Source organism: Mercenaria mercenaria, chromosome 6, assembly GCF_021730395.1.
Source record: "Mercenaria mercenaria strain notata chromosome 6, MADL_Memer_1, whole genome shotgun sequence".
In the NCBI taxonomy this organism is placed as follows: domain Eukaryota; kingdom Metazoa; phylum Mollusca; class Bivalvia; order Venerida; family Veneridae; genus Mercenaria; species Mercenaria mercenaria.
In genome coordinates, this window is record NC_069366.1 from 52,510,615 (window position 1) to 52,531,348 (window position 20,734).

General features: G+C 33.8%; 1 protein-coding gene across 1 annotated transcript; it reads right to left on the minus strand.

Annotated features, from left to right (window-relative positions):
- Positions 1-19,877, minus strand: LOC123548879 (asparagine--tRNA ligase, cytoplasmic-like). The gene is made up of 15 exons (XM_045336500.2): positions 19,802-19,877; positions 11,669-11,748; positions 10,263-10,328; positions 9,716-9,808; positions 9,080-9,166; positions 8,640-8,789; positions 8,092-8,178; positions 7,697-7,840; positions 6,698-6,853; positions 6,086-6,207; positions 3,203-3,338; positions 2,861-2,974; positions 2,017-2,148; positions 862-993; positions 1-208 (listed from the first exon to the last, which is right to left on the minus strand). Exons 1-15 carry the CDS (start codon positions 19,809-19,811, stop codon positions 77-79), a joined length of 1,641 nt encoding a protein of 546 aa, XP_045192435.2. The 5' UTR covers positions 19,812-19,877; the 3' UTR covers positions 1-76.
- Positions 19,878-20,734: the final 857 nt, after the last annotated feature.

Genomic DNA, 20,734 nt, shown 5'->3' on the forward strand with positions numbered 1-20,734 from the left:
AGAACTGGAAAACTCAATTTGTTCCACGACAATAAAAAAAGTAAATTACAGAACACTTTGTTAAGCGGTTTATATTTTATGGTTTACACCTTTCAACAAATCTCGGGTAGAGACACACTTCACGAATGTGGTATCTGTTGAGGATCCAGCACAGAAATCTCTCAAGGCCAAGACCATATCCACCATGCGGACATGTTCCAAATTTTCTCTGTAAATATATAATCTAGAAATGTAAATTACCTTTAAGAAGCCATTAGAATGTACAGATGATATCAGAGTTAAAGAAATGTATACTAATTTCACAATCTAAAAAGTGCAGCTAAAATTACGAATGTCTTCTTCATTTGGTATATGGAACTGCTGAATATAAAACAGAAACAAGGGCTATGCAATACAGAAATATGAACCTGATGAACGACAATGAATCGAATGTTTATACCGAGAATTTAAAATACTATAGAAATATTTGTTTGTTTGTTTTGGGTTTAACGCCGTTTTCCAACAGTATTTCAGTATAGAAATATACAATTCATAAAAGATATAAACGAAATGCTTTTATATGCCCTATAAACTGTTTCGAATGAAGTGCTCTTAACGACAGAAATATATACACTTCAACCAATAAAGAACCAAGTGTAAAATATTGAAAGAAGTGATCTTACTAAGATCTTCAAGCTACAGAAATTTTGTATATTTTGTTATAAATATGCAATTTCTTAAAGCTACAAAAATGGAACCTTAATTGCGACCGTCTCAAAACTCCATCTGATTCGTTTCTCAGAACTAAATCTTGATACTGACCAATGACAAGGCTACATATTTTAGGCTGACTTTTCAAGTAAGTTTTGAACCATATCTCACCTGATCGGTGTACCAGTAGTAGTTTGTAGGGTCAATGCCCTCCCGATTGAATCCCCCCATCAGCTCGTCATACTGCCATACCCTCATTGACCCACCAACTATTTCGCCAACATTTGGAAGCAAGAGGTCAACCTACAAAACATTTATATCCAATTTGTATTATTTTATACTTACTTGTTATAAATCAAATGTGAAAACGGGGTGGCGTAAATGTTACAACAAGTTGCTTCAACACATCATTTTTTCGGGTTATACACAAGACTAGCTGAATTAAGGATTTAAAACTTTTTTCCATTGATCATTGCTCAAATATTTTCCAATATAACCTTCCGCTGAATCTTAAGTTGCAGGTATAAAATATATCTTTATGACTATATCTGAGTCTCTTGAAGTATGAACTTACTGAATATCTTTTGAGCACATGATCTCTGTCGTACTATTGTTTAGGGAACAACGTCAAGTGCTGTGATCATTCATCAAGACAAACAAAACACAGGAGATTTAAAGTTACGAACGCCTTTATCTCAACCGGCTCAAACTTTAGAAAACTTGGCTCTAAGATTATCAAACTGAAGACATATCAAAGATTGCAACCTTGTCACAAGCAAATTTCTAGTCAGATACTAGAATTTCGATGACATTATTATTAATGTAGCATATGGACTGGTCTTCAACCTCAGTTTTACATCCTCAGATCCTATTTTAGACAAAACAGAGGGATCGAAAACAAGTCCTGGTCCCGTTTTCATTGTTGTGTGTTCGAGCCTCACACGGGGCGTTGAAATCTTCAAGCGAGGAAGCCATCCAGCTGACATACGGAATGTCGGTGTTTCTACCAAGGTGCCCGCCCGTGATGACATAATGCAAGGAGGGGAAGCCATATGACCTACAATTGTGTCGGTGCAACGCTAATCCAATAACAAAAAATAGAAAAGAGACATTGCTAACAAGTCCTGGCCCCGTTTCCACTGATATTTCGAAGGAGGAAACTTTTTGAGTCAATAAAATATATAAAAGAGGTGACTGAAACTAAAATTTCTGAATATAAAATTCCCACTTGAGTTTCTGAGCTGATGAATAAAAATCACTTCCGAGGTACATGTTAGCAAGGAAGCAACGCTGTGTTATCACTGCTTTTATAAATTACGTGATTACCGATTCGGTTAGTCTCTTGTCATCCTTGCATCTAGGCATGTAGAATGATTTTATTTCTGCAGGGAACTTGCACAGAAATATTGGCTCACCGATGGCATCCGTCATCTTTCTTTCAGGTGCTTCCGGAATGTCCTAAAATTAGTATCAATATTGACTTCTAAAAATCGTTAACTAATTTCTGGACCTTTATCATTACCAAGATATTCGCATACAGAAGCCACAGTTTAACCCAGATTTTATATTTGCATTTTTGTAAAATTAGCATTAATTAAACAAAGTTTCGAATGAACAAAGATTCTTCAACTCCAAAACAATTTGCAAAATGTCAGGGGTATACAAGTATTTGTATATAGATTATAAGGCGAATAAAGGTAAACTTAATATCTGGTATTTTTAGACTCTGACTTCGAAGACATTGTTCGGTTCAGAATAAAAAATATCATCTTTATAAATATAAAAAAAAAGACTTTTATCATAGCAAATCGAAAGTCAAATATCTAAATAAATGTTAATTAGAGAGGTGAAGATTTCAAATCGTACTGATACACATATTATGCGGGAATTCATTTATTCAAATAAGCGTCTGATAAGTCAACATTCACAACATACAACTTTGGTGTACATGTTTCATATGTTTGTGTCAAAACCGACATATCTGAGGTTTAAAACTATTTATTTCTTTAAAAAATGTGGGACCAGAATGTATATTTACTTTTTCTGTCCCACCCCACATCTCATGAGTTTCTAATTAAACGGATAACTCCGGGTAATTTTCAACAGATTCTTATCTATTCACGCTCACGTCTTGTTATCTTAACCCCTCTATTAACATGTCCTTATTTACATCACCAAATTCGTAAAATGAGCCATCATCTTTCTTAATGTCATTTTCTTTCAGATATTTCAAAGCGGCAGTATACTCCATTCTTCTGAAAGGTCTCTTTGGAGGCTTGAAATCCTAAAAATAAGAAAGAAACGGGTTTTCCTGAAAACTCTCCTAAAATTCATCGAAGTCCTAAAAGCCAATAATGAACTTGTTTAGTTATTTACTTATTTTAAAGAAGTCTCTACGAAAGTTTAAGTGCAGAAGGAGACTTACATTGTATTCAAATATAGGTATATACGTTTCGAAGGACGTATCAATATTAATATAGTATTATTTAAGACAGCATAAAATAACTCTTACTGGGCTGAGTTCTTTTACAATATAGCCCAGCGGGCATTTCAATATTCTGTCGACAACATCACACACCAGATCTTCAAGTCTGTCCAGCAGGTCATTAAACGATATGAATGGACATTCTGCTTCAATATGAGTGTATCTGAAATATATACCAAATAGATGTGTGGCTTTATCTAATATGTATTATTTCTCTATTTAATCATTAATAATAAACTTTATATTAACGCCTCTCCAAATTTGGAAAAGCCATATTTAGTTTGGCCTGGTCGTCCGCCCATCCGTTCTTATGTCCGTCACAAAATCGTGTCATCTCTGTATACTCCTTGAAAAGATTTTAAGATAACATGTACTTGACAAAAAGATTTGACATTTTTAGCTAGGTCTCCTCAATTTCAAAGTCATACGGGTAGACCAAAGGTCATGAAGAAACTACATACAGAATATAACTCTCAGACAGGTCGGTTCAAGGTCAATGTCGTACGTAGGTAGACTTTCTTGTCCACTATGTATCTTTTTACCTTTTGAGGGATTTTGAAATAACTTGGCAACATGTTTACAATAATGAGAGTACATGCAGTACGCAACTTTCAGCCATGTTGGTGCAATGTCAAGAAGCAGCGTTGCGTGTCTGCTCCATATCTTTTCAACCCCTGAAAGGATTTTTTAAACACGAAAGACACGTATGACACAACGAAAACGTGTAAAACCATTAGGGGACGACGTATGAAATGAAACTTTCAGCCATGGCGGTTCAAGGTCAAGGTTGTATGGTTCAAACATAAAAAGATAACTACTGTCAGATTAACATATTTTATTTTTTAGATAACTATGTATGAATGTTTACTAAACGCCATTACGGTTCAGTGTCAAGGTCGTACGGTGGTATCAATTTTCAAAAGTTACTATTTCATGCTCGCTCAATATCTTTATACCTCCTTGAAGGATTTTCAAATAACTTAGCAAAACGTTTGCAGCTAAACATAGATAGAAATACACAATTACAAAACCAAACAAAACGCACAGATAGATATAAAACATCAAGAGACGTATAGGATAAGACGATTCTAAATATGTATTTGAAAAGATTACTCGGACAATTTGAAAAGTGTAGTAAAACGAAATGGGTTTTTAACATACTTTAAACATCGGCACCCCTTAGCTTGATTGGGAGTGGATTTCCAAAGTTTGGTACTATAGTAATAACTTAATAAAACAGTGTATTTTGATCATGAAATTTTCTGGCTGTGTTTAATCAAATATTCGAATTTGGAGGCTGTCGAGTTTATACTTATTAGCAGCTAGTTCCAATGTACCACTTATCAGATATTACATAATCAAAACGGAAATTTTCTGGCTATTTTCTGCAAAATGTGGCTGTATTTGAAGGCTTGCCTCATTGCTAAATACTGCGATAAATATGAAAATTCTGGAATAAATCAGTTAAAAGTCGGACTTCTCAGCGTTAAATACTACCCTACCACGTATTCTTACTAAAGACAAGCTTCGAAGCATATCAACAGCAATCGTTAAGTGCCGTGTGGTGGCCGTAAAAGCCTCCCCGTACTTGGATTCAGTGTTGTTGTATTTTCTGGTCGTTTGGGATCATGGAGTCAATTCAATATAATTATGTGTAATAGAATTCCGCTTAATCCGGTGCTAGGGGGCATGAGAAGTGTTGCACATTTCATTAACTCCCATGAACAGACACAGTCAAACCGAGTCCGCTATTATTCTGTATAGTTGCATCCTATTCTAAAGTATTTTTTTCCAGATTTTATTATCACTCTCATAGAAAACACGTTTAACTGAGTGAAATGCATGTATTTAGCATGTAACGATGGCAGAGCATTTTCTTGAACACTATATCGACTTGAAATCTAGCATGTTGAATACCTTTTCCTTATTTCATTAGACAGTAATTTGTTGCGTTTGACAATGATATTTTGCGACAGGTAATCGTTATTTCCATTGGCAACAACTGCGCATCACTTGTCGCAGACCTGCTTTTATATTGTTGACAGATGTCATCAATGCCTTTAACACATTTTCACTCTACTTGGGTGTTAAGTTAAACGCGGATAATGGGTATTTTGCTGATTGGGTTGCAAATATATATTTTCTAATACGCTTCTGGTAAATAATGCTAACAATATGGCTGTTATTTGTTTTAGATTTACGTGACTTCCTTAATAATAGAAGTTGTCATTCTAAACTGCATGTCAAGGGAGACGACTTTTTTGATATTGTAAATTTTCCTTTTCTTGATGGATATATACCATGTGCAACGATGATACACGCTAAATACTAAAAGGCGTACGCTAGAATTCCCTGTATATGAGATGGTCGGAATAGAATTCGGGGCGAAATTTTTCCCCAAAAATAGAATTTCTCCAAACTTTGGATATTGAAGGACAATCATACAAGAAACAAAAATATGCAATGAAAAATTAATTATCTGCCCTTGTAAATAGTATTTTTCGGGGAAAATGACGTTTTCAACGGCAGATAACTCTTTTCAATACCAGTGACCTATGATTTTTATTGCATATTTTTGTGTTTCTTAGATGATTGTCCTTCAATATTCAAAGTTTGAAGAAATTCTGTTTTTGGGAAAAATTTCACCCCGAATTCTAGTGTACGCCTTTGCGATACATTAAAATATGCATTTTTATTTGAGGCACGATCAAGTTGTTGGCTGAAAGAAATGAAATATGTGTGAATAGTCAATTGCTGCTCATACAGGAATCTGGCTAGCCTACGTCAATACGAGTGCACCTTCAATTCAATATAAACGAAACAGAGTAAATAACTCTGCCTACAATATAGGCGTGCTGACTAATTGTTTGGCTGTATAAGACTTTCTTGGTAAATGAATTTCAGACATACTCAGCCAAATGTCTCCTAGTCCTTGACTGTTCCGCTCTAAATGAACTTGCTATGCAGAAAACATCGCCCATTGCGGGTATCGCTGTCTCCAAATATAACTGTGAAGACTGAGTCAAATAAGCCTGAAAGGTTTTGTGTCGATTTTAATCGATACGCTTGTTATATATAAATATTATGTTTCACAAACGGGTTTTAGTTTAAATAAAACTTTTCAAAGTTGGAAAATGCTAACTTCAAGCTGAATCGGTCTTTAAAACTACACTTAAGGTAATGACATTCATTTCTTAAAAAGCACACACATACAAACTAACGAATCACAAATTTAATGGCACCACTTCGTTGGTATCTGTCACGAGAATGGTTAAGACATTGGACTGCGAATCACTCGCCTCTTTCCGTTTTTGGTTCGAAACCCAGATTCGGATGCAGAATCATTCACATGAGGAAGCTATAGCTAGTTTGCGGAAGGTCAGCGGTTCCACCACAGTAACTCGACCGAACCTAAATAATGTTGAAAACATTTTGGGTCTTTTTCCGCTGTTAAAACTGGAACTCTTAATTGTGCCGGCGTAACTTTAAAGTCAACCAAAAGAAGAAACGAAAAATCCTCACCTCCTCATTAAAAAAGTTGAGTTTAAAGAGAGTGGAACCACCCTCCACTTGTGTCTGTACAAGTGTAGGAGCCGTCACCTCGTAGTAGCCGCGGCTGAAATAATGCTCACGGAAGCAATGCATAGCAGCCGATCTCATCTTCAGTACTTTTGATGTCTAAAAGAAAATAGTTTATATCGGAAATAGTTATTAGACACGCGAAATGATATCTCATGTTTGCATAAACTATCTTATTCGAAAGTCTTAAAATATTTATTTGATACTTGTGCATATATTTTTATACTATAATCGTTCCTTCTTCTTACTGCTTTTGACAACTAACGAACTTTCACGACAGAAAAACTCAGCAATTCACTGAACGCCTTGAATTAACCTGGACGTTTATAGTAATTTAATTTTTGTTATGTTCGATGTAATTACAAAATTCATTTCAGTAGACTTAAAATCAACATAAATGTGTATCCAGTTTCTATGAAATATTTCGGCATTTAATGCACTAATTACAGGGATTCTACCTTTAGTTCAAATTAGTATTTCGATAAAACGTCATATTTAAGTCTATTGTCTTGTAATGTTGCAAGTGTGCTACCTCTGTTTGGCTCAAGTTTGAGCGGCTAAGCGATTTACATTCTAATGATAATTATGTCTATTGTTTATAGAATTGTCCACTTTCTTTTCAAACTTATATCTATTGTCAAATAGATCTACATGAACCCACTCATTAAAAAGATTTAATTTCCTGTTCTAGTCAAAAATTCCGCGTAATGATGACCTTCTAGGATATGCATATTGTCCAAGACAAAAAACAACAACACAAATCAACATATGCGCCGCTTCATTAATTGGGTTTAAATGAGCATTTGGATAAAAAACATCAACCATATGAAGCTCTAATAATAATCATTTATATTGTCCAAGAGAATATCCACATACACCTCTTCATTAAGAAGGTTTTAAATGAGATTTAGATCAAAATATTTATTATACGAAGCTTTATACGTTTTCTCCTCTTATCATCATATGCCTATTGTCTAGCTGAACATCTACATGTGCCTCTTCATTCAGTAAGTTGTCAGCCCCTCCTGCAGGCGATGCTCCAATTAGCTCCCAGTAATCAACCGTCATTTCATGGTCCCCTGGTGCCTGAAATATGATTGCCATTACTCCTTGTACCCAAATACCAAGAATTCGAACGTGTATTTTTACTATTGACTCATTTTCGACAAGCTTTATACCAGAGAGCTAAACATCATAATACTGTGTTTTTATTTTAACTTGTAACTCATAAAAATCACTATAAAAGGGTTTGTGTTTTGAGTAAGCACATAAACTACGATTGAAGTGCTTGCAAATATCACCAAAATCAACGATTGTCGAAGTTATAAAGTGCCTACTGTCTTTCCTTCTGGTAGTGTCTTGATAACACCATAAACACAGACAGCAGCTTCTGTGGCTAGAGTCAATGCATCGTATGTCTGACACTGAAATAAAGGACAATAGGTACTTTTAAACATGAAACTTATTTTGAATATTAAAAACCAGTTAACTGTGTTTATTCTAATGTGTTTTACTTCCCACTCTCCCTTCAAAATCGGCGTTTTCTGTTCTTTTTCCTTTGTAATTTAAATTAAATTTTCTTTGTATTTAAAATAAGAGAAAATATGTCGTCAGTTTAAAAACATATATGAATACCGCAAATGAAAACATATTTGAACGAAACTGACACAACTATTCACAGGAAAGTCTATAGAACTTAGTTATGAATTGGGGACATGCCATGACATTTCCGGAAAAAAAATACGTGTTTATTTGAAGTTGGTTATCTCGCTTTGCTATAAATTTTGCTGAATTCTTATATTTCTGATTCTTTTACCATTCAAAAGCCATCTAATTAGCCAGACATATCAGCAAAACAGAATGATCTTGTCAATCAGGTACATACCAGTAAATCTGTGAGAACACATTGTAAAACACCTGTACCATCCCTAAGCACGAGAAACATAAGGTTCTTTCCTTGTCTTCTGAGCCGGTGAACCCAACCGTAGATCTTTACGCGAACATCCCTGTAGCTGGCGGACTCTCGTAATTTAATCTGCCAGACCAAATGCATATTTTAATAACTTCAGTGAGTTAAGATATTGCCAATGTTTAAATGTATTTATGACATTCGTATTCCTAGCAAGTAATACAAATGAAAATATTGATAAACTGACCTGTCTTTAACATTATTTGGCTGACATTCTGCTATTCTTAAATATATCAAGCATGTTGTGTATTATGGGAACAAAGATTAGTTGATTCGGTAATAGCTTGATAATAGATAAAGTTACAAAAACAGGAAAACTGACATGGTGTACTGGAATGGTTTTTAGTGACACTTACTTGCTTAGGGGCTGGAAGACTAGCATCTTCAGAAATGGTAATTTTCTTTGCCTCCTCGAGATTCTTTTCTCTGCGCTGGGCATCAACCTGTATTCGACATAAATTTTATATATTTCTGACGTTGGGATCATTCAGTGTTATTTTATGAGAAATTGTCACATTTCCTTACATCTGATGAACAGAACCAGTCAAACGGAGTCTGGTATTATTTTCCTTGGTTGTGTTCTATGCTTCTTCCAAAGGATCTTCTTACAGATATAATTGATCTTTTTAACATCAAACCCTCGGTGTTGTGTGGCAGAATAAAAAGTAGCTCATTACTTGGACTCAGTATTGATTATATTTCTGGGCCTTTGTGATCATTGAGTCTATTCTTTTAATTTAGTTATTTTATGTTGTAGAATTTCGTTGGGGCTATTACCTCTTATGACTCATTAAAACTGTGTCTGACATCATTGTGCTAGGATGCGGATAAAATTTCCGTTTTAAAATAGATTTACAATTTAAAAACGGTTGATGAAGTAACAATATTGAGCTGTGACTGTTTTTCATTTTAAAGCAAGTGTTTGAGGAGTCTAATGCATGCCTGTGCTTGACCATAATTATTACTAAATATGGTTGAAAAACTAGTTTTACATCTTTTTCTTCGCTCTCAGTGGGTTTACTAATCTCCCGCTGCCAGATTTTCTGCCACTTCTTGATTTGCGACTTGGCTGCTACTTCATACTTCTGTGTATGATAGAAATGATTCTTCAGTTAGATGGTAGTGAAAGGTTATCATCAATTAAATATTTCGCATAAATTATTCAACAAAAGTAGCAAAAAAAAACATGAGAATACATTTTAATGAAATCGTAATAATGATCATTACTTACAACTAAGCAATAATGAATGGACAGAATATTATTTAAGAGTCGCAATATATCCATAACAAGGTATTCATCTATATTGTTGATATTTCTATGATACGTCCGATATTCTCAGTACTTTAGTTAACTTTGTATTAATTAATTTTAATTCAGTTGTTATAACAGCCCAAGGCTAACTGAATAATCCCCTAGTCTGCTTCTTAGCTTTTAAGGAGGCATTGTCGTGACCTTTTCATGGTTTAGACCGACCAGAGACATGGTAACAACACTGTCGTAACAAGTACATGTGATATTGAATTGTTAATACTACTTACAGTTCCCTCTTCTTTTCCATCCACATAGATAGTTGGAAATGGTTCTTTAGCAGCATGTCGCATTGCCTGTAATTATCATACTATGAAATAATTTAAGAGAGATAGGAGTTTACAGTGCAAATGTGCAGCTACAAGACATCATATACGGGCTTTCAGTAAACATTTATAACGTGCAAGAAATCAATGTTCAAATAGTATAATATGCACTGTATATAAGAAGAGAATGTATACTTTGGGAGTACTTTTGTAGTATTAAAAAAATATGAGAACTAAAAAGTCATTTTCTGATTTTATCTCATTGCGGCTCTCACGACGCATGTGTGCAATAGAGCGTAGCCATTTAGATCAAATCTGATCAAGCAATGTTTGGTGAACTTAAATCTAGTGATTTATGAAAAAAAATATTTCAAGTTTTAGTCAAGTGAAACCATTTAAACAAACTGCAGAAAGGTCCAAGTTTAGTGAAGATCGATGAAGCGGTTCATAAGAGTTGCTTTGAGAGATTTTTTCCTACTTTTCTCTTTTTAAACTCTGGCCTCATCGGAACAAATCTGAAAAAGGTTCAATGCAAAGATGCATCTGCTCTAGTTGGTGAACATATACAATTCATGAGAAAAGTCTCTAATTTTAGATAAGGCGGCTCCTTGGTAAGTCAAGCAAAAGTGTTTGAACAAAAAGAGAGTGATACTTGCAAGGATGTTCTTTCCAAAGTTTACGAACATCCATCCATCTATGTAAGAGAGTAAGTTATTTGATTTTTTTTAGCTCAAGCGACCCCTAAAGGAAACCAGTTGAACATACTTGAGAAAGGTCCATGGATGTTACACGTCAGGTTTGGTGGAGTTCAAACAAGCGGTCTTTTAAGAAGTTAAGTTGTACAAAGTTTAACTAGCTGCATGTAAGTGCAATCGGGCAGAACTAGAGAAAGGTTCCTTCAAGGATGTTACTGACCAAGTTTGCTGAAGAGCTATCACACTGCTCATACGAAGAAGCCACTTACATGTTTTCCTATGTTTAGCTCTTGTGGGCCTTAAGTACCTTCAAGCGGAACCACTTGAACAAACTCCGAGTATGCTACATACCAAATTAAGTGAATATCAACCAAGCGATTTATTAGAAGAAGTCGTCTAATTTTTAGCTTTGGTGGCCTCTGAATGAAGTAAATCAAAACCAGTAGTACAAACCTGAGAAAATTACATTTCAAAATTCTACAGATCTAATTTCGTGTAGTTCCGACCTGTAGTTTCTGAGGTGAAAATTTATTTAAATACAGTCTATTTTAAAATATATTTGTCCGAAGTACAGTTAATCTGATGAAATATATGCCTGAACACAGATTACCTTATGTATTAGTTAGCTGAAATAAGTTTACCTAAATATTACCGCGTAGCGTAAGGATTATTTACCTGAAGCACCGTTTTAAAAGGCCTGGCTGCACTTCCTTCGCCTGTCTCGTCCGAGCCAACGCTTTCCGAGGTGTAAAGTTCTACAGTAATATTAAATAAAAATACAATATGATAGGGCTATTATAATAGCAGCTCGATGTGGGATGCTGTATTCGGCTCGAGTGGATGGCTATGTCGGATTGGGAGCCGAGTGTGATTCGACCTGGCAAATTCCACGAGCTACTATTATAAAACATGGTGTCCGGGCATTACTATCGAGCATGTTAAAATTTGACATTCTATAGACCCCTTTTCGGGCCTTGCTTATTCCCCACGAACGTGACGTCATTTCACAGGAAAAACCCTAAACTGGTAATACCGGAGCTAAGGTATGTATATATGCCAATCGTTTTTATTCTTGTTATTGTTAAGCTTTTGAGGACGAAATATATGCGATTTCTGTCCGGGGACTACTCGCGTGCCAGTAAAGCTGACTCGTAGTTCCGACAATTGTTCTTTATTACTTCAGCGGAATTTTGTCACTTTGAGTGATTACTTGACGGAAATCCAGGTAGAAATTATTCAGATAACACTACAACATATAACTATATTTTTGGCTACTCCGAGCGTCTCCGTGTCTGAAATAAAAATTCATGCTGCGAGATGAGTTCACGAAACTTTGAGGCTATATCTCTTAACATGGATGGAGGTTTATGTAATTAGCGTATTCTTTTTATATTTTAGATTAGTTAAGTATGTTTTTGGCATAGTTTCCGACTGTGTAAATTAAATGTAAAAATAAAGTTATGCAACATGGACTAATTAAAAAGTATATAAAACTAGTTAAAATTTAGATTAGTGGCCGCAAACACAGTGGGTTTCATAGTAAGTTTATGGAAGAAAAAGTTACTTTTTATTGTAAAAATGGTCTTTCTTTGCGTATTTTACGTTTTTGAAAGATTTCCTAAAGGATAATCAAATACCAACATGTACATGCACGCTTCAGTTTAACACAAGAACTGGAATTTGCACTCACGTATAGTAATAAGACAAGCAACATTGCGAATGGTCTTACTTTTACTTGAATTGATAAAATGATCATAGTTATACAGTATATTAATGAAACTGAATATTTACGTCATAAATGAAAACTGCATTGTTTGGTGATTTGACTATTATTTAAAATAAAATTTGTCGTTTACATATTTTACGCATATCATCGACGTGCTTTTTGTACAACACACAATTCAAAAATGAAAAACACATTAATTAAAAAAGACAAGATGAAAGGACATCACAGCCGAAATAGGATGGTAAATGTTTTCATTGCATGTAATCAAATTAATAAAAAAAGAGTACTTATTCGAAAATTTTGGAAATCCTATTCCAATTCTTCTTCAAGATAATGTTTTTTGCTTCTGACTCCAAACCGACCTGAAACGGATCATTTGTGCCTTGTCCGGAAGTCCGGGGAGAAATTATTGCTTTAAAATACACCTTATAACAAAATTCAATATTAACTATTACAATTCTTTTCTGTGTGTAATTGGTCTATTTTCTTTATTCTTTTGTGTTATGTTTTAAATATGAATAAAACTGTTGATATTTATGCAAATGTAAAGCTCCTTTGAACCAGTTAATCATGCAAAGGGGGCTATATAAATCTGATATAATATATAAAGCTGATATAATATATAAATCTGGTAAAATATATAATAACATATATGTTCTTGTACTATTTTTCTCGTTTTTAGGTTGAAACCGCAAAGCGGTTGAAACCTATTATAACCATATTCTGGATACTGCAAGAATTCAGTAATGGCATACAGACACTAAATAGAAAAATGGCGCGAAAAAAGATGGTAGTCGCATAATGGCGGATACAAATAGTCCTCAGTTTTTTTGCTCTGTAGAGCTATTTTCCTTATTTTCTTTGCAATGACAGGTGTATGCTTGACATGTAGGTAGCATTTTCATAATGAAATAACAACATGTCAAAATTTTTCATGGAAACGTAGATGATACACCACCAGTATAATTTGGGGTCTCATTTTTTAGCTGATTTTGCAGTTTGTGTGTTTGACTGAAATTATTTTTCTTGCATCAAACATGACCCCCACTTTTCTTTTGATTTTTAGTTAGCACTGACCATATTCTTCAAGAAAATGTAAGTTACAGACATTTAAAATGGGTCCTGGTGTGTGCTGCGGTCATTGGAAATAGGTCAATTTTATACAGAATAAAGAACAACAACTATTTAGTGTGTTATAACCTATAAGATGACATTGGTAAAAAATGAAATCTGGCCAGATGATGGTGGAAATGGGCTACTTTGATTAGAATTTGATAGAAAATGACAAAATAATTGCAATTTTGTTGAAAATGAGGATAAAACCCAAAAATATCACATTTTCACTGTTTTGGGTGTATTTTTTTTCAAAAACTGCATATTTATAGGTTACTGACTGCTATTTTCTGGCCATCAGAGGTAAAAGTGAACATACCGGGGTATTTAACAGTTTAAATGTGTAATTTGCATGCAGATCAGAGTAGAAAATGTCAAAACAGGGCAAAACAAGGCTGCATTTAGGGTAACTGCTTCAAAATTATGTCGTGACAGCTATTTTTGACAAAATCTGATGCTTTGTCTTATGGTACTGAAAATGCCGTAAAAACTTGGAAACTGTTGTATCAAGCTAAAACCTTGTATTTTTTCATGCATTTGGGTTTCTTGTACATTTCAAATGAAACTGGCACAGTGTCAGAGAAAGAAGTTTTTCTTATAGGCATACAGACACTAAATAGAAAAATGGCGCGAAAAAAAAATGGTAGTCGCATAATGGCGGATACAAATAGTCCTCAGTTTTTTTGCTCTGTAGAGCTATTTTCCTTATTTTCTTTGCAAGTTTTTTGCTAAAATCACATGACAGATGTATGCTTGACATGTAGGTAGCATTTTCATAATGAAATAACAACATGACAAAATTTTTCATGGAAACTTAGATCATACACCACCAGTATAATTTGGGGTCTCATTTTTTAGCTGATTTTGCAGTTTGTGTGTTTGACTGAAATTATTTTTCTTGCATCAAACATGACCCCCACTTTTCTTTTGATTTTTAGTTAGCACTGAAAAAAATATTCTTCAAGAAAATGTAAGTTACAGACATTTAAAATGGGTCCTGATGTGTGCTGCGGTCATTGGAAATAGGTCAGTTTTATATAGAATAAAGAACAACAACTATTTAGTGTGTTATAACCTAATGACAGTTTTCACTGAAGCAGATTAATCCGCCGTTCTATTTTCGCACTACTTTTATTGACTATTTACGAGTATACCGACCGCTTATCTCCCTACACAATTTCTATGTAAAAGCACATGGTCAGGTTTAACCATCATTTCAATGCACATGATAAAAGAATATATCAAATTATACATCTTTGAAAAGCTCAGATCACAAGCATTCTAATGGTATATAACTCGCAGAAAATCATAAGAGAAACTATTACACACTGGCATTTTAAAAATAGCATTTTCTAAAAATTTCTAGCGTAAAGTAACGACTGTTAAAGGCACTGACCTCCAGATTTTGGCTTAAAATGACCTTTCTTTCAAATTGAAGTTTTGTCATATTATGAACATTACAATATGAGTTTTTGTTTCTAAACTATTTTAAAAATGCCAAATCAAGATAGAAAAGATGACCGCGTAGGGAATCAAACCCGGACCGCCGCGGCAATAAAGAAGTTTTCCGGCTGTCGTTACCAATAGAGCTATGGAGGCTTTAGTGTATAACGCTTATTAAATATAGATATTCATAATCGAGACAGTTAACTTTGAGTAAAGCGTTGCAAACGTTTTTCAATTCTCATCGTTAAAAAAGAAGTAAAACCAACTAATTCTCATGTGTTTCCGTAACATATAGTCAGTCAATAATTAAATTATAAAGCATTCTTATGAATATAGCATTTATTTCCAGGTATCTAAAAATATTCTTTTTTGTTGTTGTTGTTGTCGAGGCCAGTGCCTTTAACTGTTAAATATGAATTAAGAAATAATATATCCCAAACAGTGTTTTGTCATTGAATGAATTTAGGAATTATATCACGAGGGCGCAGTTATCGAGGATTATGATGTACGTCATTGACGATATCCATCAAATATGTGCCTGATTTGTATTGATTTCTTTCCCAGCGCGCCGATATGCCGTCTAACGCTCTGACGTAGTAATTATGACGTCAGAAAAATGAATTGTTGACCAATAACGTACAGTTTTCAGCCTTTTTTGTTTAATAGGAAAACAAATTGGGTCATGTTAAAGTATCTAATATTTCTATTATGTATATTCTCTTTGAATATTTGTTTTTAATGAAACAGACACTGTACTTCTCATTGGTATCATTATAGTAAATTTTAATTAAGCCGATATAGGGTTGCCTTACTCAACTTGTCAGTATGTTTCAAGACACTTGATGTTTTTAGTCAAAGCAGAATTTCTACTTTTTAATATTACATGGATGCAAATGGTTTGAATGTTATACTGTTTCATGGAAGTGACTTAAACTGTTACAACGGAGTGGTTTCTTCACATCAAATGCGGGTTTCAACCTTTCTTTGCTTTCAGCGCTTTGATTTTACTATTTATCAAGTAAAACCGCAAAACATTAGTTTTTAGAAATAAGCTCACTGTATTATCGAAATAGCTTAAATAAAAAGATATACATAGAAGTTTTAACTTTTCGTTGGAACATAATTACGTGTTATATAACTGCGTTTTAAAATGACCTATACGATAGAAAAGGTAATTAAACTTTCTGTAACATTTCACATTTTTTTTTGACATCTCTAAATGCGGCTCTCGGTGGATTAAACTACGTTTTCATCAAATCGAATAAACATGTAGATTTATATTTATTTGTCTTACGACATTTGGGCGTAAATGAAATTGAAGAGGATAGAATTTTAGTGACGAAAAGTGCCAAGTGTCTGAGGAGGAATTCGAACCTGGGTCGCACGAGTGAAAGTATAATGCTCTAACCACTGAGCAAAGAGTCGACCCGCTGACGCAGTTGTCAGACATCGGTTTTAATCTTACAGGCTATGCATAAGCGACCATTACATTTCCCCTCTTCAAAGGCGTCATCATTTATGATGGCGTATAAGCCATTTTGGCATAGAAAGTGCCATTTTCGGCACGAGATAAAGTCCCGGACGAGTTGCGACTTTTTCCAGAAAAGAGATTGAAGTGCATAGCATTTTATAACGAAAAATCCCAAGTGCCTATGGAAGGATTCGAACCCAGGTCGCACGGGTGGAAGTCCAATGCTGTAACCATTGAATCAAAGAGTCGACTCCCTGATGCTATTTTCAGAGATTGGCTTTAAACCTACAGGCTATTAATATTTTACATAACCGTAACATTTGTTAAACCATTTAATTTTATTTACAAAGTTACGAAGCGTAACGAACTTGATGTTTTTTGGCCTAAAGATCGTTCACTAATTAGAAAAAAGACATGTAATTCATTTATGCATATATTTGCCTTTACATTTCAATAACTTTCAATATTTTTATTGAGTAACCAAACTTTCGAACATATATAATGTATATGAAGAAATTGTTGAATTTTTATGGATTATAGATAATTGATATGGTAAGAATTATAAAAAAGGAAAGAACAATGATGTACCTTACATTTACAAACTCTTGGTTGGTCTTTTCCCGGAAAAAAAGTATCATACTATCATTTATCACAAACTTTTTTTTTTGTTTTACATTTATCATTACAAAAAATACTTTTTATGTAATCCGAGTAATGTAAAATATGTCCTCGAAGTTATTTGTAACCCTTATAAACAGGGGACAGGACGTGAAGTGGTTGCACACTTGCTTCGAGCAAGCGAAATGGTTGCAAACTTGAAAAATGACGGATATTTGCTAAAATTATCGCACGTTTGCTTGTTTTTTTTTATCATCAGGTAAGTGAGTTTCTATGGTATCTTGAACTCAACGGATAATTGTGCATGCATCAGTTCTATGTCTACGTCACACTGGGCTTTGCGTTTCAGTTCACATCATGATAAAGACTCATGCAAGGTTTAATCAATTTATATGTAATACTTTTTGAGTTAGGCGCGTCACAAGGTGAAAATGTGCATTTTTTACTATTTCAGGGGCCATAACTCTGGAAAAAGAGGGCGGACCTAGATGAAAAATAGGAGGTGCGCAAGTTCATATCATGATAAAGACTTATGCAAGGTTTAATAAATTTATATTGAATACTTTTTGAGCTAGGCGCGTCACGAATTTCGGACGGACGCACGCACGGTCGCACGGACAAGACCAAATCTATATGCCCTCACCACTCATGGGGGGGGGGGGGGGGGGGGGAGGCATAAAAAGTTAATCTGGTATCACGTTTGTATAACAAAGTAGCTAGACTGCTTATATTCATCACTTCAGTGAATCATTTTATAAAGTGTTTCTTATGCTTCCGTCATTTTGAAGCATTTCTCTAACTGTTCAAGAGTACTTTCCTGCAAATAATGTAACACAAAAAGTCATTGTCATCAAATAAAATTAAAATGTTTAAAGGCAGTGGTTGTAATTACAGCATTTGAAGTTAGCTGATAGGTAATGACTCTATGTAATGTATTTTAAGCAATTCAACATTCTCTGGATGGAACTATCACAATCATTGCTTTCGATGAAAAACGAATAAATGCCGAAAAAGCATATGGAGATTACTATATTTGATGATTTCCGTTACAGGTGAACTACCTTAAACAAGCTATAAGGCGTTTTATTTATTGTTGTAAAGAAAGTAAGCGAGTAACTTCAGATATCAACATTGATTTACAAGTTAAACTGTTTACACAACTTGAAAAAAGATTTTTGTTGGGGCCTCATTTTCAGTTATATCAACAATTATCACCTAAATTTAGTGTATTCATGGGTGGAAAATACTGATGATAAAATGGTGTAGGGGTTTTTGTTTACATTATAAAATCTTTAATAACTTCTTTCAGGTAAATTTTTGGTATGGCTTTGGTAAGCTTATAATAAAGAGCATGTCATTCTCTTTCACTCATATTTTTTTTTCATGAGTTTTAGACTCTTGGATTGTCTTGGAATTTGACTTTACTAAAAGACAAAAGGAAGTTCAGTATAGGCTCTTTCAAAGTGTTGAAAGTAGACTAAACTTACACTATACTCTATTGTATTTACTAAGTATTTAGCCGTGGACACTTTTGATATAGACTATAATTGGAGAAATCCTTAAATCATTGAAAAACGGTCAATACAAGAGTTGTCCATTTTGCCTCAGATATTTTGAGAAAGTCATTTTTTTAAATATCAAATATTTCTATTTTTACATGGAGAAGATGAAAACCATAAATATATTTAGTAAATTGGTGCACTTAGCTATCATTTCACTCTAAATAAAGTCTGTAAAGACGCATTATACGTTGTACAGACCTTTCTAATGCATATATTTTGATTCTGCGGATCCATCAGTTTTCTTCAATAAGCAAAATGAAAAGATGGAGGGTTTAATTAGTGATCTGGTGAAATTTCGCATTGTGAAGTAGTCATAGTTAATACCTATTGTGCTGTAAATAGCAAGGTGCCAACACCTTTTGTATTCTTTCATCACTTATAGCTTTAAGGTGCATTTTTGGTCTGTAATAACTTTAATTGTGGTTGCCACACAAAATCTGGCATTTGCATTATTTTTTTTAGAATATATTGTACTGATGAAAATAATGTACCTGATTGTAAATTTTAAATAAAGTTCACGACACTGAACTACAGACAAGAATATATTGTTTTTGTGAAGAAGTTAACAAATTGTTTCTTTGTACATTTTAATGTTACATTAATTAATTATTATTAATTACTTGCCCTGAATAATTGTAATTAATTAATTATTTGTCCAAAAAAACAAGTAATAATTGTAATTTAATTGAAAAGATTGCAAATATGACAAACTTATAAATAAAAAAAATATTCACTACTGTGAACTGTAAGTAGGATCAGGTACGTAGCAAGCCAGGTAAAAATACTTTATACAAAAAAGTACCGGAAAAAGAAATAATTTTTAGATATTTATGTAAATTCAAAAATTTGAAAACATGGTATTAAAAGTTTACCTGAAGACATCGTCGAGTCCACAGCGAATGATGAAATAAACCGTTACTTGTTTACAAGGACGTTCAGTGCTATATTTACATAAAAACAAAGCGCTTATCTGTAAAGTGCGATTCAATAACCCCTATTTCTAAATTTCATTTTAGTTGCATTTAAAATCACACGTACTCCTAATAGATTCATGTATCGGTTTTATATATCAATATTAAAGGCTTATAATGTCTTGTTCAAAATGTAGCTGCCACATTTTCCGTTATGAACATAAAATACATTATTTTCCTGTGAAATCCTATTGCTGATAATGACTTTCTTTAACATTTGTCAAAGCTATAAACATTGCTGAATATAGTAGAATGTTTTATTGAATCTATTGTTTTTATTGCCTCCCTTTAATGCTCTTTCTATAACAGTCAATGTGCAATATTCAAATAGTGCTTTCTAATCATGTAAGTACGCATAACATCTATTTGGAAAGCTGTTTCACCTGTTTTTAAGATAAAAAATTAAAGGATTATGGACCTTTAATTGTTGGTTTGTGTCGGCTGTATAAAGACAAAAAAAGCAGTGAAATTGCTATATTTGATTATGCATGTTTTGTCTGTACCGGGATAAATTTGCTCATGCCTTTTCGCGGAACAAACTTATATTTCAAGTAATTTCGGAAGCAAACTTTCACTTTGAAAATATAGTAAAACAAAGGATATGCTAGCTTAATGAACATAGAGGGGGTATACTAAACGGTAACAGAAGGCTAATTGTAGCTTACAAAGGTAACGTTATTTAACAAATATCTCTCATTTAGTGATTTGTCGTTGACTAAAATCATTGTTTTGAGTTCAAATGCTAAGGATTATGTCACTAGGACGCAGCCATCTTGATATAACAATATGCATTTGAGCAACAAACAATGACTTTATTCAACGAAAAATCGCTGT